Below are 24,120 nucleotides of genomic sequence, written 5' to 3'. Positions count from 1 at the left end.
GCCGAGATCACGCCATTGTACTCCAGGCTAGGGGACAAGGGCGAAACTCCGTGTCAAAAAAAAAAAAAAAAGTATTTTGTTTCTGAACTATTATCACTGACAAGTAAAAGCAAGTTTAAGTTTGCAGAATACTTATGTGTGTTTCATACTGCTAATTCACTTTGAGTCTGACAGCTTGCTCTATCCTGTTGCAAAATAAATCCTTCTTATGTATTTCTTAATGTTCGATGGTATAGGTCAGATTACTGCTCTGTGCCTCCAGTGACCCAGGTGGCAGGAGAGGGTCTCGTTACTTGTGCACGCGCTTTTGTGTGTTGGGCAGTGAGAGGCAGCGGATGTGTCAGAGTTTCTGTTCACGCTGGGAAGCCAGCACAGGGTTGGGGGTGGGGGACGGTGTGTAGCTAGGGAAAAATATTGTGCCAAGAACACATTTTGGAATGAAGCAGTTTCAGCACAGGAAGTTTTTTTTTAACTTAAAATGTTGTTTTAAGGAATATGATTTCATAATCTTCCATTAATACATGACTTTTTTTTTTTTTTAGGGTAGAATTTCAGAACAAATTCTACGTTGGTGCAGGCACCAAATTTGTTCCTTTCTCATTCAGTCTACTATCATCAAAATTCAATAACGACGACAGTGTGGCATGATCATATTGCTGTAACCAACAAGCTTTCAGATTTATGGAGAATGACCATGTTATGAATTTCACTTCTGTCAGATTTATGATAGGAAAAATTCCATCTTCATTGCTGCCTTATGACATAGCCAAATAATTCTGTAAGATATACCTCTTCCTCATATGTTAAATATTTTGTAAAGTTTACCAATTTGAGATATAAAAATTTCTTTTGGTGTTTTATGATGAGCAAATATAAGTTAATGCCAAACATTATGTTAAAGTTATTTTTTCAAATACAGGATTGGGGGAGAGAAGCCAATTTTGCATGGCTAATTGAAAATGGTATTAGATACTTGATTCCTTTAAACTTTATTAAAAAAAAAAAAAACAGTTAATCTGTCACCTGAAGTTGCCAGATAATATTTTCCAACAGCTGAAGTAGGGATAGTGTTTTAAAAAATTTAATGATGAGTTATCAAAACATTCACATTTATTCTGCTGAATTTAAAAATACGCATTTTTTTTTTTTTTTTTTTTTTTTTTAAGATGAAGTCTCGCTCTGTCACCAAGGCTGGAGTGCAATGGCACAATCTTGTCTCATTGCAACTTCCGCCTCCTGGGTTTAAGTGATTCTCCTGTCTCAGCCTCCTGAGTAACTGGGATTACAGGCATGTGCCACCATGCCCAGCTAATTTTTTTTGTATTTTTGTAGAGATGGGGTTTCACCTTGTTGGCCAGGCTAATCTCAAACTTCTGACCTCAAGTGATCCACCCGCCTCAGCCTCCCTAAGTGCTGGGATTACAGGCATGAGCCACCGTGCCGGGCCAAAATATGCAAACATTTTTAATCCTGTGCTACCTAGAATTACAAGTAGAGGGTTGTTTTTACAGTTTTGTCTTGTTTTAGTAATTGGGGACAATGGGATAAAATGACATACAACAAATGGTTATCCTACTTGTATATTTTTTTAAAGACTCTTATCCTGTTATCCTTACATAAAACCAGTTATGATAACTGTATGTTTGGAAATATAAATTGTATACTGAGCCTTAAAACCCAGTGTGACTGTAGAAGATATAATGTGGACATGATTTGAATTTAGTGACAGCTTGACTGATGTCACTGAACCAGAAGGGTTTATACTGAGTGAAGGAAAGGTAAAAAGTAGTATTTTGTATATTTTTATAACAAAATATAAATGAAGATATTTTACCATGAAGAGATTGCACTTATCCTTGAGAGCAGTCTAATGATAATTTTTTTACTTTCAGACTGTTTCTAGCTAAAGTTCTGATAAAAGTATTGAAACTTTCAAACACTGTTTAGATCAGTTGAAAACTAATTCTCAATAGCCATTATTTTATAATCTTTAGTTTAAATTCATCTATTTACTTGACATTTAGTTTTTTGTGAACTTGAGTCAGTCCTATTGAACATTTTGATCTATATTCTTGCAAGTTATGTTAATTTTTCATATTTGTTTGATTTTAGACAATTATTTTCAAAAAGAAACCTTTTTTCCACCTTCTTAACATTGTGAGTGATACACATTAAAAGGCTGTTTGCCCCCATCCTCCTTTATCCTGTTTCCAGGTAGAGAGCTTGGCACTTCTGTTGCAAGCTGAGAGTCTGGCGGTGCTGAGTTTACCGTGGCTATGCAGGTGATTTCAAGGCATGAGCTGAACAGCCTTGACATAACTGGCCTAAAATTCAACCCTTTTGATTATAGTACAGATTCTATGTGCTGCTTGATGAGATGTTACCCAAGGCCAGTTTGGATTTACTGCTTTTTGTCCCTCATATTAAATTATCAAATAAGGCCGGGCGCGGTGGCTCACACCTGTAATCCTAGCACTTTGAGAGGCCGAGGTGGGCGGATCACGAGGTCAGGAGATGGAGACCATCCTGGCTAACACGGTGAAACCCCGTCTCTACTAAAAATACAAAAAAATGCTGGGCGTGGTGGCGGGCGCCTGTAGACCCAGCTACTCAGGAGGCTGAGGCAGGAGAATGGTGTGAACCCAGGAGGCGGAGCTTGCAGTGAGCCGAGATCACGCCACTGCACTCCAGCCTGGGCGACAGAGTGAGACTCTGTCTCAAAAAAAAAAAAAAAAAAAAATTATCAAATGATGCCGATGAAATGCTTGAAAATAATTCTGCTCTCAAAGTTACGCTTCCCTAGAAAGGTGTCATGCTGGCCACTTGTGCTGGGTGATTGACATCCCAGCAGTGCTGGTCAGGTCTCAGAGGTGCTTTCACCTAGAGCTGATGCTTCCACAAAGGGACATTTGTGTTACTTTGCTCCAAGGATCTGTCATAAAAACAATAGTAACTGCTTCATCCCTTGGAAGCCCAAGACTTCAGGGCACTGTTAGCTGATTGGTAAATAAGGGACATAGTATTTGCTGGAATTGTTCACCACTCCCCACTAGTCATTCTCATGGGGGCCACTTTTTTTTTTTTTTGAGACGGAGTCTCGCTCTGTTGCCCAGGCTGGAGTGCAGTGGCACAATCTCGGCTCACTGCAAGCTCCGCCTCCCGGGTTCATGCCATTCTCCTGCCTTAGCCTCCTGAGTAGCTGGGACTACAGGCGCCTGCCACCAAACCTGGCTCATTTTTTGTATTTTTAGTAGAGACGGGGTTTCACTGTGTTAGCCAGGATGGTCTCCATCTCCTGACCTCGTGATCCACCCGCCTCGGCCTCCCAAAGTGCTGGGATTATGGGCGTGCACCACCGCACCCAGCTGGCGCCGGCCAGGGACCACTTTTTAACTTTTTCTAATTAACACCTTTTCGCAGGCCATAGAGCAGAGGATGCAGTCATTTCTCTGTTAAAATCTATGTAGTATTTATGTAGAATGGCATTATTCAGAATCCTAACTTTGGGAAAGCGCTCTCTGGAAATGTAGTTTGATACTAGTGTCTTACAGGTGCCGGGGAAATTTGTTTCTCTGTAAAGCAATGGGCTCCAGTGTCATGTTACCAGAGTTGTCACTCAGTTTTGCTTGTTTTTAAGCCTTTTGCTAGAACCTATTATATATCCAGTTTTTAAAACATATTTCATTCCCTTGATAGCAGAGATCCAGAGCAAAGATGACAAGTTGTATGGATGATGCTGAATATCTGTTTATTTTCCTAAAGATAAATGTCACGACACCACATTTTTCAGTTTTTATTTAATGTTTGTTACCATGTGTTAACAGAATCTTAAAACCCAAGGGATTTCTTCAGTAAACTAGATTTGATTTCAGCCTGCTGGGCTGGACACGGCTGTTGCGGTGGTCCGCTAGGGAGGGCAGAGGGTCTTCTGTCTGATAGGATCTGGGTGAGCGTGTGGACCTTCCAGCAGCGAAAGGACTTGGAACTCCTCTTTTGCTGAATGCTGCTCTGTTCTTGTTTCTGGCATGAATATTTTATAACAACATTCTGGTGTCAGCATCCCCTCTGCAGTTGTTTATTTTATTTTTTAAATTTTTTATTTTTATTTTTTTGAGATGGTGTCTCACTCTGTCACCCAGGCTGGAGTGCAGTGGTGCAATCTCAGCTCACTGCAACCTCTGCCTCCCAGGCTTAAGTAATTCTCCTGCCTTAACCTTCCGAGTAGCTGGGATTACAGGCGCCTGCCACAGCACCTGGTTGATTTTTGTATTGTTAGTAGAGACAGGTTTCACCATGTTGGCCTGGCTAGTCTTGAACTCCTGACCTCAGGTGATCCACCTGCCTCGGCCTCCTAAAGTGCTGGGATTACAGGCCTGAGCCACTGTGCCCGGCCCTCTGCAGTTGTTTAATAAGGCACAGAATACCTGTAGCATAGGGTCAACCTTACGATGTACATGAATCACATATTCAGACTTAGAACCTGATACATTTTGGAAAAGAAAAACAACTTCTACAACTATTCTGCAGTCTGCATTTAAAAACAATAAATTCCTCTATTAAAAACGTAAAGCCAGGTTTGCTTGCGTGCCACAGGGAATGTATCCAGGAAGGTTATTATGAAACTCAAATCAACATGATGGGAATAAGGCAGTTTGGATGAACAGTCTTCCCACAGTCAGGCCACTTTTGTTGATTCGGTTTAGAATTTTCAGAAATACTTAGTACACTCCACCTGTTCTTTGATGGGAGTATCTCAGAAGGCCAGGTAGGTTCTTAGGATTAGCCTAGTCATCTAGGCGCTCAACTCCTTGTGAGGGAAAGACAGTGAACAAGTTAGTACTTTGCTCCACAAATGCATGAAAGGACAAATTTGCATCTTCTATCAGTGTTGAACTCCCTTTTGCTAATGACAAATAAATATATCTATATTTTTTTAACGTGGGTGTTTCGCTTTATTATGCTGTGGTTTGGCGAGAAAGCCAAAGAACTCTGCTCCTTCCCTGATTGCCTAGGCCACGAGGAACTCGGCTTATTTCCTCCTCCGCTGGCCTTCGACCCACGTGGCTGAGGGCTGAGGCTATATCATTCTATCTGGCCTCTAATTCCGCCTCTGCCACCGCCAGGTGCTGTGACCTTCGTCTAGCCACCTCTCTAGCCCCAGCTTCATCTGCGAGGTGGGCGGGCTGCTTGCAGACCGGGTCGGCGTGGGGTGGGGTCAGACCCTTGGCTGCAGCGACCCGGAGGGTCCCGCTCCGCATACAGGGGCGTGCGCGCTGCCGGGACCAGGGAGCAACCAGCCTACTTCGGCCGGCCGGGGGCCTGGTGCGCGCCTCTGAGAGCTCGGGGCCGGGGCGCGGGCTGCGGCGCGCGGGTTCAGGAATCCAAGGCCCGGCGCGGGGCGCTGCAGGGCTTGCAGCCCCCAGCGCCGGCGCCGTCGGCTGGGCGGGCGGTGGCAGTTGCCGGGGCGCCCATTGCTAGGGCCGCCGTTGCCACGGACGCCCGCCCTGCGCCCGGCTCCCTCTGCCCTGCGCAGCGCCATGGACGACCTGCGGGTGCTGTGGATGCGCGACCGCGTGTATGCGGCTTTCGGCATCACCGATCCCCAGCTTTTCGAGGACCTGATCAACCGCGACGACGGCCAGGGCGAGGACCTCATCCTGCACTTCCTCAACCAGGCGAGCGAGGAGGAGGGCTCCTCGGCGCTCTTCATCTACCGCACGATGGTGCCGGAGGAGGTGGAGGTGGAGATCGGTGAGCCTCGACGCGCCGCTCCCTTCCCCGGGCTTCCGTCCTGCCCTCCCCGGCCTCCGACAGGTGTGGGGGCTGCTAGAGCCTGCCCATCGCCCGGCCCGGGCCTCAGGTGCTGTCCACAAACCCTGCCGCCCGCCACGTGCAGGCCCCGGGCGAACCCAGCAATCACAGGCGTCCCTGCCCTCCTGGGCCCGCAGCCCACTTGAAAGTCAGACCTTGATTGAAAAATCACAGCAAACACTGACTTAGCCCTCACCCCGTACCAGGTGCGATTCCAACGCTTGTATCAACTCCTTAACCCTACGAGGCGGGTGTGGCCTCATCCCCATTTTACAGATGAGCAAACTGGCGCGGAGGGGGTTAAGTAACCTGCCCAAGGCCCACAGGCAGTCAAGATCCACTGTGCAATAATCCAAACGGCTGGGTAGAGCCATGCCCAGGTGTGGCAGGGGCCCAGCTCACTGTCACTCTCCTTGACGGTCGCAGGGTCTCATGGAGGGTCCGAAGAGCACCCCTTTCTGCTTCTGAAGGCTGCTCATATCCTGAAAAGTAAAGTAATGCTAAGACAAAGCTTTTAAAAACTACAGCAGACTTTAAATGTTTGTGTTGAACAAATTAGCATCGCAAATACCAAAAGACAGTGACCAGGGTCCCAGAGGCCTCTGTGGAGGCGGATTCCCAGCCCCACCTACTCTCTGATAGGCCCAGGGACACTGAGAGGGCAGGGAGGGGCCAGCACCGGTGAGAGGAGGAGGCAGGACAACTCTCTTCAGAAACTGCCAGGAGACAGGGACCTGGAAAGCTGCCTCCTCACAGGAGCACCAGCCGGAGCACAGCCGCCGGGACCTCCTGCCTGGCTATCTAGTCTCCTGGGCTACTTTTCCAGCCCCTTACGGACTTGGGGATCCGTTGCAGGGCCTCTCACTGGATTTGGGCGGCAGGGCCGGCAGACCTTGGATTTTTTTTAAAGGTACCAGGCACACCCATTTATTTTATTTTATTTTTAAATTTTCTTTCCTTCCTCCCTTCCTTCCTCCCTCCCTCCCTTCCTTCCTCCCTTCCTTCCTCCCTCCCTCCCTCCCCCTTCCTTCCTCCCTCCCTCCCTCCCCCTTCCTTCCTCCCTCCCTCCCTCCCCCTTCCTTCCTCCCTCCCTCCCTCCCCCTTCCTTCCTCCCTCCCTCCCTCCCCCTTCCTTCCTCCCTCCCTCCCCCTTCCTTCCTCCCTCCCTCCCTCCCTCCCTCCCCCTTCCTCCCTCCCTCCCTCCCTCCCTCCCCCTTCCTTCCTTCCTCCCTCCCTCCCTCCCCCTTCCTTCCTTCCTTCCTTCCTTCCTTCCTTCCTTCCTTTTTTTTTTTTTTTTTAGATAGGGTCTCACTCTGTCACCCAGGCTGGAGTGCAGAGGTGCGATCTTGGCTCACTGCAACCTCTGCCTCCAGGGCTCAAGTAATTCTCCCACCTCAGCCTCCTGAGTAGCTGGGACTACAGGTATGCGTCACCATGCCTGGCTAATTTTTATATTTTTGGTAGAGACAGGTTTCACCATGTTGCCCAGGGTGGTCTGGAACTACTGAGGTCAAGTGATCCTCCCGCCTCGGCCTCCCAAAGTGCTGAGATTCCAGGTGTGAGCCACCTGGCACCCGGCCCCCCTTTTTTTTTTTTTTTTTTTGAGACAGAGTCTAGCTCTGTGGCCAAGGCTGGAGTGCAGTGGTACAATATTGGCTCACTGCAACCTCCACCTCCCTGGTTCAAGCAGTTCTCCTGCCTCAGCCTCCCAAGTAGCTAGGACTACAGGTACCCACCACCATACCCGGCTAATTTTTGTCTTTTTAGTAGAGACAGGGTTTCACCATGTTGGCCGGGCTGGTCTCGAACTCCTGACCTAAGGTGAGCTGCCCACTTCGGCCTCCCAAAGTGCTGGGAGGTGTGAACCATCACGCTTGGCCATCTTCATTTATTTTAAATATTCATTATTTGCTTGCACAAAATAAAACGTCTTCATCATAAATCCAAAACCATAAATAAACAACAATAACAAATCCCTAGTGCCATCTGGAGAGAGGACCATGTGATCACTTTTTGGAACTTAACCTTCTAGCCTATTATTTTTTTCTCCCTGGCAGACCTTTGGACCTGGACATTGGATTATAACTGGACCTCGGATGTAGGCACTTCCATTGGCACCAAGTGGAATTACGGAAGCCAAAAACACACTCGCAGGATTGATCATTTAACATGTACCACCATTGCAGGAACTTGGGTTTCATATACATTTAAAAAAAATTGGCCGGGCGTGGTGGCTCACACCTGTAATCCCAGCACTTTGGGAGGCCGAGGTGGGCGGATCACGAGGTCAGGAGATTGGGATCATCCTGGCTAACACGGTGAAACCCCGTCTCTACTAAAAATACAAAAAATTAGCCGGGCGTGGCAGTGGGTGCCTGTAGTCCCAGCTACTCGGGAGGCTGAGGCAGGAGAACAGCCTGAACCCAGGAGGCAGAGCTTGCAGTGAGCCGAGATTGTGCCACTGCATTCCAGCCTGGGCCACAGAGCGAGACTCTGTCTCAAAAAAAAAAAAAAAAAAAAATTTACAACAAGACCCTAAAACAATGGATGTGACTTGGATTTCTTGCAGAAGCTCTCCAAGGGCCTCTGTTAACGGTGGGGTGGCTGTTGTCTGCTGTGTTCACTAGCACGTGTTTAGCTCAAATGTCATCCTGTGTGGAAGCAGAGTTCAGTCTCACCTCAGAGGGTCCCCCTGGTTAATTCCTGGACCCTCCAAAGGGAGCTCAGAACTCTCCTACCCCTGCTCCCTGACCCGTTTCTGGGCTCTGTCCCTGGTCTTCCCTTCCATTCCCATCTCTTCTCCACTGTCACCTCATGGTGAAAAGCTGATGGATTCCTTGCCGAAGATGCTGTCTCTGGAAACTCTCAAAGCTGCAGATTCTGGAGGTGCCAGATGGCGTCAGGTGTTGGGGGTTCTGGCCAGGTGGGGAGAAGAGACCTCATCCCCAGCTCCACACACTGTCACGCACTCTCTGCTTGTTAAACCTGCAGGCTCATATGAAACCCTTGAACGGTTTCCCTAGATTATTTTTGGGGGACTGGTGGTTCTAGTCCGTTCAGAGGACCTGCAGAGAGCCCAGTGTGTCCCTTCTTTCCTTTTTTTTTTCCTCCTCTTTCTGCCCCTCCCTTGGTCAAGATTTCTCTCTGCTCTTGGTTAAAAATGATAGGAATGGAGACAAACAGATACTGGGGCAGGTGGTGGTAAGAAAGGTGAGGTGTCCTTCCGGGCAGCGGATACCCAAGATACTGATCCAGTAGGTACTTGTGTTCCTTCTGGAAAAAACAAAATGGCATCATACTGTACATATCATTTAGTAACTTCCTTACATTTAAAGGAACTTCACAAATATTGCCAGACACATGTTCTCTTAAAAATTCACAGAACATAGAATTACCTCTAAAAAGAAAAAGCAACCCTTCTCCATCCCTTAGGCCCCAGTCCTGCTCCTATTCCTACCGGGTAACCACTATCATTAGTCTGGTGTGTTTCTGGTTGACTCTTTTGTCAGATTATCAGTCAATCAATCAATCAATCATCTACCAACCGACTGATCTGTCTTCCTACCTTCCTATACATCTATCTATCTATCTATCTATCTATCTATCTATCTATCTATCTATCTATCTATCTCTTGTCTACCTACCTATCTATTCATCTATTTCTCTCCTGCCTACCTACCTAGTTATCTGTACATGTATCTATACATCTATCTATCTATCTATCTATCTATCTATCTATCTATCTCCTGTCTACCTACCTACCTATACATCTATTTCTCTCCTGCCTACCTACCTAATTATCTATACATCTATCTATACATCCATCTATCTCCTGTCTACCTACCTACCTATACATCTATTTCTCTCCTGCCTACCTACCCAATTATCTGTACATGTATCTATACATCTATCTATCTATCTCCTATCTACCTACCTATTCATCTATTTCTCTCTCTCCTGTGTACCTACCTAATTACCTATACATCTATTTCTCTCTGTTATCTGTCTACCAACTGACCAATCTATCTGTGTGTCTATCTACCTATCATTCACCTATCATCTGTCTATCCATCTATCAATTATCTATGAATTTATCTACCTACGTACCTATACATCTATCTCTCTATATATACATCTATCTCTCTACCTACCTATCTACCTACCTACCTATACATCTGTCTCTATCTATATATCTATCTATCTAGCTATCTACCTACCTACCTACCTATACATCTATCTATACCTCTATCTATATCCTGTCTACCTACTTACCTATACATCTCTCTCTCTGTCTCCTGTCTACCTACCTAATTACTATACATCTCTCTCTCTCATCTACCAACTGACCAATTTATCTGTGTGTCTGTCTACCTATCATTTACCTATCATCTATCTATCCATCTATCAATTATCTACCAATTTATCTACCTACCTATATGTCTATCTCTATCTATACATCTATCTATCTACCTATTTATCTATCTAGCCATCTATCTGTCTATCTCTGTCTGTCTAGGCATAAGGTCAGGGCTGTTGAAATCAATTAATCAGCCTACCTACCTTCCTACCTACTTGTCATCTATGTCTGTCTATCCTTGTTCTATCTACAATCTATATTTCTCTCTATAATGATATATGGATATATAGAGTTCCAAACTGTAAATATCATACTATATATACATATTATTTTGTGACCTCTCCCTCCACCACATGTCTTGGTTATTTTTTCATGTCAATACCTACAGTTCTACCTGACTTGATAGATTTTAAATACATAGATGTACCATATTCTACTCATCCATTATATAATTAATAGACACTTAGCTTTTCAGAGTATTCATTCTACAAACAATGGAACAATGTCCGTCTAGCCTTACATACTTTGTGTATTTCTGGAGGATAGATTTATAAAAATGAAATGCATCTGTAACAAGTATGGTCTTTTACAATTTGAGTAGGTCCTGTTGGTCCACAGCCAGTGGTGGTAGATGAGACGCCTGTTTCCCAACAGCCTCCCCGACATTCAATATTGGCCATTTTTTAGATTTTTGCCAATTCCATAGAAGAAAAGTAGATGCACTTCCTTACTCTAATTTATGTAAATGTTAGCGTAGTTGAATCTCTTTTTTTCCCTTCAGTTTTTTCTTTTCTTTTCTTTTCTTTTTGAGACAGAGCCTCACTCTATCTCCCAGGCTGGAGTGCAGTAGCACGATCTCGGCTCACTACAACCTCCACCTCTTGGGCTCAAGTGATTCTCCTGCCTCAGCCTCCTGGGTAGCTAGAATTAACAGGCATGCGCCACCACACCCAGCTAATTTTTTTGTATTTTTAATAGAGACGGGGTTTCACCATGTTGACCAGGCTGGTCTCGAGCTCCCGATCTCAAGTGATCCACCTATCTCAGCCTCCCAAAGTGCTGGGATTACAGGCGTGAGCCACTGCGCCTGGCCTCCTTCAGTTTTTAAATTGTGGCAACGTACACATGACCTGCAATTTACATCTTAACAATTTTGAAATGTACAGTTTAGGGTGTTAAATGCATTCATAGTGTGGTGAACCCAGGAGCCCCTTTCTTATGCTTCTTGGTTGTTTATATTTCTTCTGGGCTGGTGGTGACTCTGATCATTTCTGTATCCTTCGTCTCTTGGCAGAATTTGCACAAACCTCCTTGGCTGTCACTGAAAGCTGGCTCCAGTAAGGAATACTGCTGTAACCTAACGAGTCTCCTGTGGGCCACATCCCAACCCCTTGGCTCCACAGAAAGCAAATATATCAGGTGTTTCGTGCAGAGAACAATTACATTTTATATTTTCTTCCCATTTATGTGGCCATAAAGATGAGATACCTGTCCTGTCTGCAGAGGAAGAAGAGGAAGAAGAGATTTATTCTCAAAAAGTGGAGTCCGTGGATAAAGGACGAGGTGTGCAGTTGGGAGGGGTCATGGGAGGGTGGAACTGAAAAAGCCGCTCCCCTCTCAGCAGCGGCAGTAGGGTGCTGCCTGCCATGCCAGAATCAGCTTTTACTTTCGCGGGGTATGAAGCACAAAGAGGAAGTGCTGGGTCATGAATAAACACATGTAGTAGTTTCCCATGGCTGCTGTCACAAGTGACCACAGACTGGGTGGCTGAAAAAAACACAGATGTATTCTCACAGCTCTGGAGGCTGGAACTCCAAAATCAAGGTGCTGGCAGGGCTGCGCTCCCTCTGCGGGACCAAGGGGAGGATCCTTCCTGGCCTCCTCACAGCAGTCTGGAGGTCAGGGTGTCCTCAGCCTGCAGCATCATCACTCCAGTCTCTGCATCCATCATCACATGGCCTTGTCCCCTCTGTGTCTTTCTTCTCCGTGTGTCCTCTCTCCTTCTTCTTCTTTTTTTTTTTTTTTTTTTTTTTGAGACAGAGTCTCGCTCTTGTCACCCAAGCTGGAGTGCGACGGCGTGATCTCAGCTCACTGCAACCTCCGCCTCCGGGGTTCAAGTGATTCTCCTGCCTCAGCCTCCCAAGTAGCTGGGACTACAGGTGCCCACCACCACACCCAGCTAATTTTTATATTTTTAGTAAAGATGGGGTTTCACCATCTTGGCCAGGCTGGCCTTGAACTCTGGACCTCAGGTGATCCGCCCTCCTCAGCCTCCCAAAGTGCTGGGATTACAGGCATGAGCCACCGTGCCCAGCCGTCCTCTCTCCTTATACAGGCACCAGTCACCTTGGATTTTGGGCCCACTCTAATCCATATCACCTCGTCTTTACTAATTACATCTGCAAAGACCCTGTTTCCAAATGAGGTCACATCTTGAGGACATGCATTGTGGGGGACGCTCTTCAACCGAATGTAGTATGTAACATACAAACACTCGTACCGGCAGCATCTCAGCCAGCTCGGCAAACACATGCTTTGTACTTTGTTTTGTAGAGTAGGCTTCCCGCTACGCAAACTGCAGATGCCATTTTCTTAGGAGACTCTTCAAGGCACGGTACTTTTCATTTATTTATTTATTTTTGAGACAGGACCTCACTCTGTTGCCCAGGCTGGAGTGATACAGTCATAGCTCATTTCAGCCTCTAACTTCTAGGCTCAAGCAATCCTGACTCAGGCTCCTGAGGAGCTGGGACTATAGAGGTACACCAACAAGCCTGATGACATTTTGATTTTTTGTAGAGATGGGGTCTTGCTATGTTGCCAGGCTGGTCTCGAACTCCTGGGCTCAAGCAATCCTCCCACCTCAACCTTCCAAAGTGTTGGGATTACAGGCATGAGCCACTGCTCTTGGCCAATAATTTATTTTTAACCAAATTGTAATCCCCTCAAGTAGCAAAGATTGTGGAGAGGGAATTACAAGTTAGAAATAAAAGATAGTCTGAATAAGGCTTGTTTAAAGTGGGTTTTTGGTTTTTTTTGTAGACGAAGTCTTGCTCTGTCACCTAGGCTGGAGTGCAGTGGTGCGATCTCCGCTCACTGCAACTTCTGCCTGCTGGATTCGAGCAATTCTTCTGCCTCAGCCTCCCAAGTAGCTGGGACTACAGGCACCCACCACCACGCCCGGCTAATTTTTGTATTTTTAGTAGAGATGGGGTTTCATCATGTTGGCCAGGCTGGTCTCAAACTCCTGACCTCAGGTGATCTACCCGCCTTGGCCTCCCAAAGTGCTGGGATTACAGGCGTGAGCCACCGTGCCCGGCTTAAAGTGGGTTTTGATAAGGCAGATGGCAGTTCTGGATTCCACAACGGTGTCTGCTGAGGCCTCCTAGGAACACACTCTCGGCTTCTGAGCCCAGTACATCCAGGAAGAGGACAGGCTTGGGTGGGAAGAGGCTGTTTAGGTGGGAAGGTCGGGGAAGCCCTTTCCCACAAAGTAAATTAACTTTATTATATGTTTTCTTCTTTTCTTTTTATGGTGGTAAAATGGATGTAACATAAAACTTACTTTTTTTTTTTTTTTTTTTTTTTTTACCATTTCTAGGTGGCATTAAGTACATTCATAAGTGTATTTTCCTTTTTAAAGATGGGGCCTTGCTCTGTTGCCCAGGCTGGAGTGCTGTGGTGTGATCATAGCACCCTGTAGCCTTGAACTCTTGGGCTCAAGCGATCCTCCTGCCTCAGCCTTCCAAGTAGCTGGGACTACAGATGTGTGCCACCACGCCTGGCTAAGTGTTTTTTTTAACTTTAATTTTTTGGCCTGTTATGGTGGCTCACGCCTATAATCCCAGGACTTAGGGAGGCCAAGGCAAAGGATCACTTGAGGTCAGGAATTCGAGAGTAGCCCGGTCAACATGATGAAACCCGTCTCTACTAAAAACACAAAAATTAGCCAGGCGTGGTGGCACATACCTATAATCTCAGCTACTTGGGAGGCTGAGGCAGGAGAATCACTTGAACTTGGGAGACGGAGGTTGCAGTGAGCCAAGATCACACCACTGCACTACAGCCTGGGTGACATAGTGAGATCCGTCTCAAAAATTTTTTTTTTTGTAGAGACGAGGTTTCACTACATCGCCCAGGCTGGTTTCAAACTCCCGGCCTCAAATGATCTTCCAGCCTGTAGCTGGGACTACAGGCATGCACCACCATGCCTGGATAACATTTTGATTTTTTGTAGAGATTAGCGACCACTCTAATGCTGTTAGAGAATTAGCAATGAACTACAGGCTGTTTATGGCATGGCACCTGCTCCTAAGTGTGATTTTTTTTTTTTACTGTAGTCTATTGCTAGTTCTCTAATAATGTTGCTACTGCTGACTATAGACTATTCCCCTACCAACCACGGGGCCGATGCCTTTACGCGTGCCGTCATTCAGTCCTCCAGAATCTGGTTGGTAGATGTTACTGTCCCATTTTATGGATGAGAAAACTAACGGCAGAGAGGATTCAGCCCCAACACTGAGTTGATGCCAAAGCCGCAGTGACTTTGCACAGTGCCTTTCAAAGTGAGAGTGAGGGAAAGCTCCTTTCTCTAATCATCGGGCCTGTTGGAGGTTCTGAGGGCTGAGACTTGGTGTCTGCTGAGGTTTCTGAATCTGCATCAATCCGAGTGGACTTGAGACAGATGCGTCATTTCATTTAGACTGTTTTTCTTCTCGTCCCTCACAAGTTTTGCATCTCATAGTGAGAAAGGAGTAAATGCTAAAGTGCTAGCAGTAATTCTTCTTTTTCTTGTTTTGAGATGGAGTCTTGCTCGGCCACCCAAGCTGCAGTGGCACAATCTTGGCTCACTGCAACCTCTACCTCCTGGCCTGAAGTGATTCTCTCACCTCAGCCTCCCTAGTAGCTGGGATTACAGGCACGCAACACCATGCCCAGCTAAATTTTGTATTTTTAGTAGAGACAGGGTGTTGCCATGTTGGCCAGGCTGGTCTCGAACTCCTGACATCAAGTGATCCACCCACTGCAGCTTCCCAAAGCGCTGGGATTATAGGTGTGAGCCACTTAGCCTGGCCTGTAATTCTTATCTTTATGATAAATTCCCTTTTAAGTAAAAAACCTCAGAGAAGTCACAGGGTCACAGGGTGGACACTGTACCTGAGCAAACGCAGACACAAACATGTTAAATTTCTGATGGACACCCTGTCAAAAAGGAAACACAATTCTTGTCAATTACAATGCGAGTCAAGGCCACAATCGGACTGATTGGAGCAGAAGGTATGCACAGCTGTTTGATAACTTGCCTTTTGAATGAAATGCACTGGTGCACGAAATGCAGGGCTGCCCTTGATGGTAGGAAACCTAATTTTCGGATGATTTTCTCTTACACTTTGATTGATGTTTTTGCAGCTAAGCATGTGTCACTGAGAACCGAATCTCTAGGTCAACCTCTAATCGACGTAGAGGATGAAGAAATGCACAAAGAGATTTCAGAAAATCTCCCTTCCAAAGTAAGCATGGCTCTTTGTCCTTGTTGGAGGGGTAATGAGTACCCCTAACGCCCTCTAAAATTCAGGGTAACTGACACAGCCCCATCCAAGGGATTTATCATGTTGGAATGGAGATTATAGGATCCCAAGGCCACCCTCAGATTCAGTGATTGGCTAGAAGGACTCACAGGACTCAGAAAATCTGTTATATTCATAGTTATAGTTTATTACAGGGAAAGGATGCAAATTAGAATCAGTAAAAAAAAAAAAAAAAAAAAAAGAGAGAGAGAAAAAGGTACACAGGACAGAGACCAGAGGAAAACAGGAACAAGCTTCCATATGTTCCCTCCCAGTAGAGTTTCATGGACTGCACTTAATTCTCCTGGTAGCTGTGAGTGACAACATGCATGAAGCATTGCCAACTAGAGAGGCTCACCTGAGCCTTGGTGTCTGGAGTTTTTACTGGGGATCAGTCACACAGTCATGGAGCATCCACGTGGCTGACCTTAGTTACTCAGCTCCCCTTCATCTCCAGCCCTCACCATCACCCTAGAGGTTGAACTGATGCTGTATGACTGGGGCCCCAGCAAACAAAAACAGGCATTCACCAAAATCATATTGTTCGCATACACCTTCAGGCATGGCCCAAGGCTGTAGGTACACAAAGACTCCCATATTAGGCAGGATATTCCAAAAGCTTGGAAGTTGTCACCCCAAGAGCCAAAGGCCAGTTCTGAAGACATTTGGCATCTGTGGGGTTTGGACAACACAGGCCTGCTAAATGAACCTGGTTCTGTAAAAACTCCAAGGTTGGAGTTTAAGGCTAGGACGTAAGCATTCAACCTGGTCTGTGCTTACCAAAATCATGCTTCATTGCTTCATAAATATGTCCCATCTGCAAAACAAAATTCAAGCTCCATCTGGACCTTTGCCAGGTCGGTTTGTTTAGGTGTTGCTGCGCGGGTTGGTCAATAGAGGAGTCAGGCTGAGAGCTCAGAGTCTAGGTGAGTTTAGCTCCTGTGCTTAGCTGGTACCCACTGTGTGGCTGTGGCTGCATTGTCAGAACATGAGACCAGCCATTGTGTTGAGAGGAGAGCTTAGGTGTACTTGATATTAGGTTCTTTAGGTGCATGGATGTATCACAAGAATGAATGTTTTTTGTTCCTCATGTTTCAGAGAATTGTGAAGCACATCGTGGAAAAAATGCATCTCCACATGCTCTGTGCCCCTCTTCCCACGGAGTTCCTGGACCAAAACGTGGTGTTTTTTCTCAGAAATACCAAAGGTACATTTCTGGCACGTGTGTGCGTATGTGTGTTGAGGGGGTGTGGTTGTGCATGCACTTGTTCACTCTTTCTGTTTGTCTTTTTGTGGTTATCTTTCACTTATGCCAAGCTCTCTTTCTTTTCCATACTGGGTTCTTATGTAGTCTTCTCAAAGCTAATTTCCAGTAAAGAAGTGTTAGATATAAAGAAATGTATTCAACCAATGATAGTGCATGTCTGCACATATTTGGAGAAGGTGTGAAGACTGAAACTTGTGAAATAACGACTTCAATGGGTATATTTGTTGTGTGTGTTTTGTTTCCCAGTTAGATCAAGGGAACAGTCTTTAAAATGTTTACCTTTTAAAGTAACCTTCAAAATGTTTACCATGGTGATTGATTTTTGGTCAGGTAGAGTAAATACATATCAAATAAAACCTTGTTTGTTGGAAGGGTAGATGTTACCAAGTAGGTCTTTTCAAACAACCCATGACTCAAAAGATGCTTTGGCAATGAACTGAGAAAGACTTGCTGGGGAGTGAAGACAGGCGAAGCTAGTGCCCAAGCCAGTTTGGATGATTGTAACAAATTTCCATAGGCTGGGGGGTTTTGCAAACAAACATCTATTTCTCACAGCTCTGGAGGCTGGGAAGTCCAAATCAAGGTGCTGGTGGATCTGGCATCTGGCGAGCGCCACTTCCTGGTTCACAGATGGCGCCTTCTATCCTCCTATGGTGGAGAGTCGAGAGAGAGAGAAAGCAAGCTCTCCTGTCTCTTCCCATAGGGACACCAATCCCATCGTGAGACTCCACCCTCATGACCTAGTCACTTACCAAAGGCCCCACCTTCTAATACCTTCACCTTGGGGATTTAAGCTTCATCATGTGGATTTTGGGGTCATTCAGTCCATAGCAGCAAGGAATCCAGCCAACATTTCTAGACAACCCAAATAATTTCTGGTTTTGGCCAGTGTTAGATACTCCAACCAGATCAGTGAATATGTGCAACTCTTGTGTGCTGTTCATACTAATCCGTGAACCACAGTGCATCGGTATCCATTTCAGCTTCTCATGGGCCCTCAGATTTGTTTAAACACAAATAGGGGATATTCTGAATCTGTAACCAGAACATTCCTTATAGCAACTTGGGAAGAAGGAGAAGATTCCTGTTCTCTTAGAAATGTTAACTGTTGGCTGCTCTCTCTCCCACTGACCTTACATTCTACACCTGTTTTTATTTAGACGCAATCTCCGAAGCTACCGACATGAAGGAAGCTATGGAAATTATGCCGGAAACACTGGAGTATGGAATTATAAATGCTAATGTGCTCCATTTTCTGAAGGATATTATGTGTCAGGTAAACATGGAGAAAGGAAGAAATTCTAGTATTTCTGAAGTTGAGGTCATGTGGTTTTTTTATTCCACAAATAAGTAGTGGGCAGCCCTTTTGTCTCAGGTGCTGTTATGGACACTGAGGGTCAAGCAGTGGACAGGACAGTCAATGGCCCTGCTCTCTAGGAGCTTATGTAGGGGAAAGACATGGCACACCAGCACATCTATGAGAAAATACCAGGCGCTGACAAGTGGCATGAGGAAAATAAACCCTGATACGAGACAGAAATGGGCCATGCACACTGCATGTGTGTGCAGAGGGCATGGTGAGGAATGGTCTTGCTGAGGATGTGATGTCTAAGCTTTCTTTTTTATTTTTATTATTTTTTGAGACAGGGTCTCTCTGCCATCTAGTCTGGAGTGCAGTGGCACGATCACGGCTCACTGCAGCCTCAAACTCTCAAGCGATCCTTCTGCCTCAGCCTCCTGAGTGGCTGGGATTATAGGCATACACTACCATGCCTGGCTCATTTTTGTACTTTTTGTAGAGACAGGGTCTCACCATGTTGTCCAGGCTGGTCTCCAACTCCTAGGCTCAAGCAATCTGCCCGCCTTGGCCTCCCAAAGTGCTGTGATTATAGGCATGAGCCACCATGCTTGGCCTGAGCTTTATAGACCAAAAAAATGAAAAACTCATCAGCAGGCCTTTTTCATGAATGATAAGTTATTAGGGAAATGCACTAGGGAAGGAAGGAGGAGGTGATATTGAACTGAGACCCAAATGAGGCCAAGGCATCAGACACGATAGGATGTGGAGGAAGAGCATGCTGGGCAGAGAGAACAGCAGGTGCAAAGGCCCTGAGGTAGGAGCAGCCTCTGCTTGGCTCAGTAGCAGGAGGACGGCCAGTGTGGCTGGAGGGAGGGCTGGAAATGAAGGCAGGTTTAAGCAGGGGAACAAGAGGATCTGGTTTGCATTTTACCTCCGGCTATTGTGGGAAAACATATTGCTGGGGTGGAGGGGAAGGAAAAACCAAATAGAAAGCCACGGAAGAGCCCAGGTGGAGGGCTGTATTAGTCCATTTTCATGCTGGTATAAAGAACAACCCATAATTTATAAAGGAAAGAGGTTAAATTGAGTCACAGTTCTGCATGGCTGTGTAGGCCTCAGGAAACTTAAAATCATGGTGGAAGGGGAAGCAAACACATCCTTCTTCACATGATGACAGGAAGGAGAAGTGTTGAGCAAAGAGGGAAAAGCCCCTTATAAAACCATCAGATCTCATGAGAACTCACTCACTATCATGAGAACAGTGGCATGGGGGTAACCTCCCCCAGGATTCAATTACCTCCCACCAGGTCCCTCCCATGACACGTGGGGATTATGGGAACTACAATTCAAGATGAGATTTGGGTGGGGACATGGCCAAACCACGTCAAGGGTGATGGTTATTTAGGCTTCAATCAGGGAAGGGAGGGAGAAGCAGACAGTGTGAGGAATGCCTTGAGGATCAGGCCATGGGACTTGCTGATGACCAGGATCTGGAGGCTTTGAAAAGTATCACAAGAATAGAGAGTACAAAAAATGACTCTTGGTCCCAGCACTTTAGGAGGGTGAGGTGGGAGGATTGCTTGAGGCTAGGAGTTTGAGAACAACCTGGGCAATATAGCAAGACCCCATCTCTAAAAAAAAAAAATTTAAAAAAGAATGACTCTTAGGATTTGGGTCTGAGAAACTGGGAGGATGGTGAAGTCATTACTGAGATGGAGGATGGGGAGAAACAGATATGGAGAGAAACTTAAGTGTTGTATTTTGCATGTTAAGCACAGGTGGCCTCTTAGACATTCAAGTCAAGGCGTAAAGCAGGACGTATGAGTCTGGAACTCCGCAGGGAACTCAGGGCATCCGTCTAGCAAATATTCATTGAGCACCTACTGTATTTCATAGCAATGAACAACTGAGACAAGGTCTCTGCCTCATGGAGCTTTCATTCTAGACGGGAAGATGTACATTAAGCAAGATCAATGAGAAAATATATAGTGTGTTAGATAGCAACAAGAGTTAGGGAGAAAAATGAAACCAGATAGGGAAGAAAAAGGAAACAAGGGGGATAGGGAAAGTTGATAGGGAAAGGTGGGGCTTTTGCAATTTTAGATAGGGTGGCCAGGAAGACTTCACTGAGAAGATGTGGATAAAAATGTCCAAACCAACACAATATCCTCTTTTGCTTGGAGGATTGCAGTAGCCTCCAAAAAGTTCCCCCAGTTTCTGTTCTTACCCTCTATGCTACATTCTCCACATGCACCAGAGTGATGCTTTAAAATATGGGCGTCATCAGCACAGAGATGGTGTGAAACCAAGGGACCAGGTGGAACAATCAAGGGAGGGAATAGAGATGGAAGAGATGAGGGGAGAGGAAAGTTAGCACATGGGTGATCCAGAAGCCAAGAGAAGATGATGCTTCGTGGAAGAAGGGAGGGGCCCGCTGTGCCACTTGCTGCTGGAGGTCAAGAAGGCACAGGCAAAGAAGAGCGGGAGGGCTTGGCCCTGGGTGACTTCCATGTGAGCAGTTCTGGGGATGGGAGCAGACGAGGTCTCACTGAGAACAAGTCACCCTGTGAGTTAGGCTGTGGGGCCTCCCCACTGAGCTGCCAGCACACAAGGGACATTCCACCCGAAGATACCCTCCTTCATCAGGATGATATCTTTTCCTAGTGTGACTTTGGAGGACTCAAGAACATTGGCTGCCTTCTTATTTATTTATTTATTTATTTATTTATTTATTTATTTATTTATATTTTTTGTTTTTATTCATTTATTTTTGAGACAGGGTCTCATTCTGCCACCTAGGCTGGAGTGCAGTGGCGCAAGCATGGCTCACTGCAGCCTTGACCTCTCAGGCTTAAATGATCCTCCCACCTCAGCCTCCTGAGTAGCTGGGAGGATCACTAAAAATTAGCCAGGTGCACGCCATGCCACAATCCCTGGATGATTTTTGTATTTTTTTTTTAGAGACAGTGTCTCAGTATGTTGCCAAGGCTGGTCTCAAACTCCTGGGCTCAAGTGATCTGCCCATCTCAGCCTCCCAAAATGTTGAGATTGCAGGCATGAACCACCACACCTGGCCACGCTGGCTACCTTCTTATGCAAACGGAACTTTCCATTCCTAAAATAACATCAACCCCATCTCTACCAAAAATAAAAAGAAAAATCTGCTGGGCACGGCTGTGGGCTACTCTGGAGGCTGAGGTGGGATGATTGCTTGAACCCAGGAGTTTGAGGTTGCAGTGCATGGTGGTCATGCCACTGCACTATAGACTGGGTGGCAGAGAGATAATCTATCTCTTAAAAAAAAAAAAGGAAAAATAAAATAACATCAGTAATTAATTATTCATGGTTATATGCATTATGACAACCAGAGTCATGTCTAAAGGACACAGGGCTCAACTTGAAGAGGCTCATGCCAGCCACAGATGGGACATTTTGACCTTCAGTAAGGATAAAATTGCAGTGGATTGAAGCATAGAAAATATATTCAAATATGGCCGGGCGCAGTGGCTCATGCCTGTAGTCCTAGCACTTTGGGAGGCCAAGGTGAGTGGATCACCTGAGGTCAGGAGTTCGAGACCAGCCTGATCAATATGTTGAAACCCCCGTCTCTACTAAAATTACAAAAATTACCCCGGTGTGATGGCGGGCGCCTGTAGTCCCAGCTACTTGGGAGGCTGAGGCAGGAGAATCGCTTGAACCCAGGAGGTGGAGGTTGTAGTGAGCTGAGGTCGTGTTACTGCACTCCAGCCTGGGCGACAGAAAGAGACTCCGTCTCAAAAAAAAAAATATCTATCTATCTATCTATCTATCTATCTATCTATCTATCTATCTATCTATATTTATATAGATAGATATTCAAATGCACGAGTTAAAAAATTTTTTTCAGACAGCGTTCTTAATCCATTGCCCAGGCTATAGTGCAATAGCACAATCACATCTCACTGCAACCTTAAACTCCCAGGTTCACGGGATCCACCCATCTCAGCCTCCGGAGTAGCTGGGTCCATAGGTGCTCACCACTAAGACTGTCTATTTTTTTTTTTTTTTTTTGAGGTGAAGTCTCACTCTGTCGCTCAGGCTGGAGTGCAGTGGTGCGATCTCAGCTCACTGCAACCTCTGCCTCCCGGGTTCATGACATTCTCCTGCCTCAGCCTCCCAAGTAGCTGGGACTAGAGGGACCCGCCACCACACCTGGCTAATTTTTTGTATTTTTAGTAGAGATGGGGTTTCACTGTGTTAGCCAGGATGCTCTTGATCTCCTGACCTCGTGATCCACCCACCTCGGCTTCCCAAAGTGCTGGGATTACAGGCATGAGCCACTGCACCCAGCCTAACTTTTTTTTTTTTTTTTAATTGTAGAGATGGGGTCTCCTTGTGTTGCCCCGGCTGTTCTCAAACTCCTGGGCTCAAGAGATTTTCCCGCCTTGGCCTCTCAGAGTGCTGGGATTATAGGCATAAGCTACCATGCCCAGCCTTTCAAATCCAATGAATTTATAATGATCTTTAAAAGTCCTGACAGGTCACTTCTGGAGGATGATAGGGAACCACTGTACTATTTCGAAAATTGGGCAAACAAAGAGGAGTCAAGCATTTATGTTGCCTTCCCCATATGAAATGTACGAGATCATCTAGTAGTAGCTGTGAGAGGCGTCTCTGTATCAGTATCTCAGCTAATAAACGGACATTTTAGAACATTTCAATTTTGGAACCCCCACTTGATTAATGGACCTGGGGGTGGGAAGAGAGAGAGAGAGAGAAACAAAACCCAAACCAAGAAGTTGTTTCCTGATGGAAGAAACACCAGTCATATTTTGGTCAAATCTCTGGTCCCAACTGCCAATGTGCGGGAAATACACATCACGGAGGAAGTCCGGCTGCACAGTTAGTGTGTCGTCAGCAACGTTTGGATTGGTCAGCTCTACTGATCCAACATTCTAGGTTCTTCAGTATGTTGCAGGAAATACATATAGATTCAAAGAGTCTTAAAAGAGGTATCACAATTTTGAGAAATATAGGCAAAACTAAAAAACAAAAACAAAATTCAGCCAACCAACTCAATCAACCCACAGGCATTCATAGATCACTTTTTATGTGGTGGGGGCTAAGTTGTTTGGTAATTGTATTCCAGTGACTTCATAAATGTGTGCTTCTGTCTCTAGCTACATTTCAAAGAAACTATGTCCTCAAGAACTTAATTTACAAGAATAAGATGGTCCTGAGCTGATGGTTTAACACATAGTTTTCTTACCTCCCTGTGCCAGTTTCCCCTCCCTCCCTCCTTTCTTTCTCTCTCTCTCTCTCTTTCTGAGACAGGGTCTTGCTCTATCGCCCAGGTTGGAGTGCAGTGGTGCGATCTCGGCTCACTGCAAATCGCCACCTCCTGGTTCAAGCAATTCTCATGCCTCAGCCTCCCGAGTAGCTTGGACCACAGGTGTGCACCACCACACCCAGCTAATTTTTGTAGTTTTAGTAGAGATGGGGTTTCACCATGTTGGCCAGGCTGGCCTTGAACTCCTGATCTCAAGTGATCCACCAGCCTCGGCCTCCCAAAGTGCTGGGATTATGGGCATGAGCCACCGCAGCCAGCCCCCGTGCCACAGTTTGTAACTTCTCAGTTACTGGTGGTATACAGAAATAACAGTACTGTTTTTGGGGCAGTCGTGTCAGGCCTGGTTAAAATTGGTGCCCTTGGATCACTTTGTCAAATGTAATCTCTCTGTCTTTAGGTCTGCGCTCCAGGTTTGAGTGCTTTTCACTTTGCACGTTTGTATCTCAATATAAAAGAATATTCAGGCCGGGCACAGGGGTCACGCCTGTAA

General features: G+C 45.8%; 2 protein-coding genes across 7 annotated transcripts in view; both read left to right on the top strand.

The window, feature by feature from the left end:
* Nucleotides 1–4,937, top strand: part of LOC105493880 (ATPase H+ transporting V0 subunit a2) — a 56,025-nt gene extending 51,088 nt beyond the window's left edge. Inside the window, exon 20 of the mRNA XM_011761831.2 lies at nucleotides 543–4,937. Within this exon, the coding sequence (XP_011760133.1) occupies nucleotides 543–648 (106 nt within the window). The 3' untranslated portion in view covers nucleotides 649–4,937. The remainder of the gene's footprint in view (nucleotides 1–542) is intronic.
* A 514-nt stretch (nucleotides 4,938–5,451) lies between these two features.
* Nucleotides 5,452–24,120, top strand: part of LOC105495444 (dynein axonemal heavy chain 10) — a 177,910-nt gene continuing 159,241 nt past the window's right edge. For 2 of the 6 annotated variants that reach the window (XM_071070840.1, XM_071070841.1), the window contains exons 1-5: nucleotides 5,464–5,751; nucleotides 11,647–11,730; nucleotides 15,577–15,677; nucleotides 16,833–16,941; nucleotides 18,162–18,277. In XM_071070840.1, the coding sequence (XP_070926941.1) occupies nucleotides 5,538–5,751; nucleotides 11,647–11,730; nucleotides 15,577–15,677; nucleotides 16,833–16,941; nucleotides 18,162–18,277 (624 nt within the window). In that variant the 5' untranslated portion in view covers nucleotides 5,464–5,537. Of the gene's footprint in view, nucleotides 5,752–11,646; nucleotides 11,731–15,576; nucleotides 15,678–16,832; nucleotides 16,942–18,161; nucleotides 18,278–24,120 lie in introns of all 6 variants that reach the window. The other 4 variants (XM_071070839.1, XM_071070842.1, XM_071070845.1 and 1 more) reach the window with 3 other exon arrangements.

This window comes from Macaca nemestrina, chromosome 10 (genome assembly GCF_043159975.1).
Source record: "Macaca nemestrina isolate mMacNem1 chromosome 10, mMacNem.hap1, whole genome shotgun sequence".
Taxonomy (NCBI): Eukaryota; Metazoa; Chordata; class Mammalia; order Primates; family Cercopithecidae; genus Macaca; species Macaca nemestrina.
The sequence above is the reverse complement of the archived record's forward strand: the minus strand, read 5'-3'. Positions and strand labels throughout refer to the sequence as shown.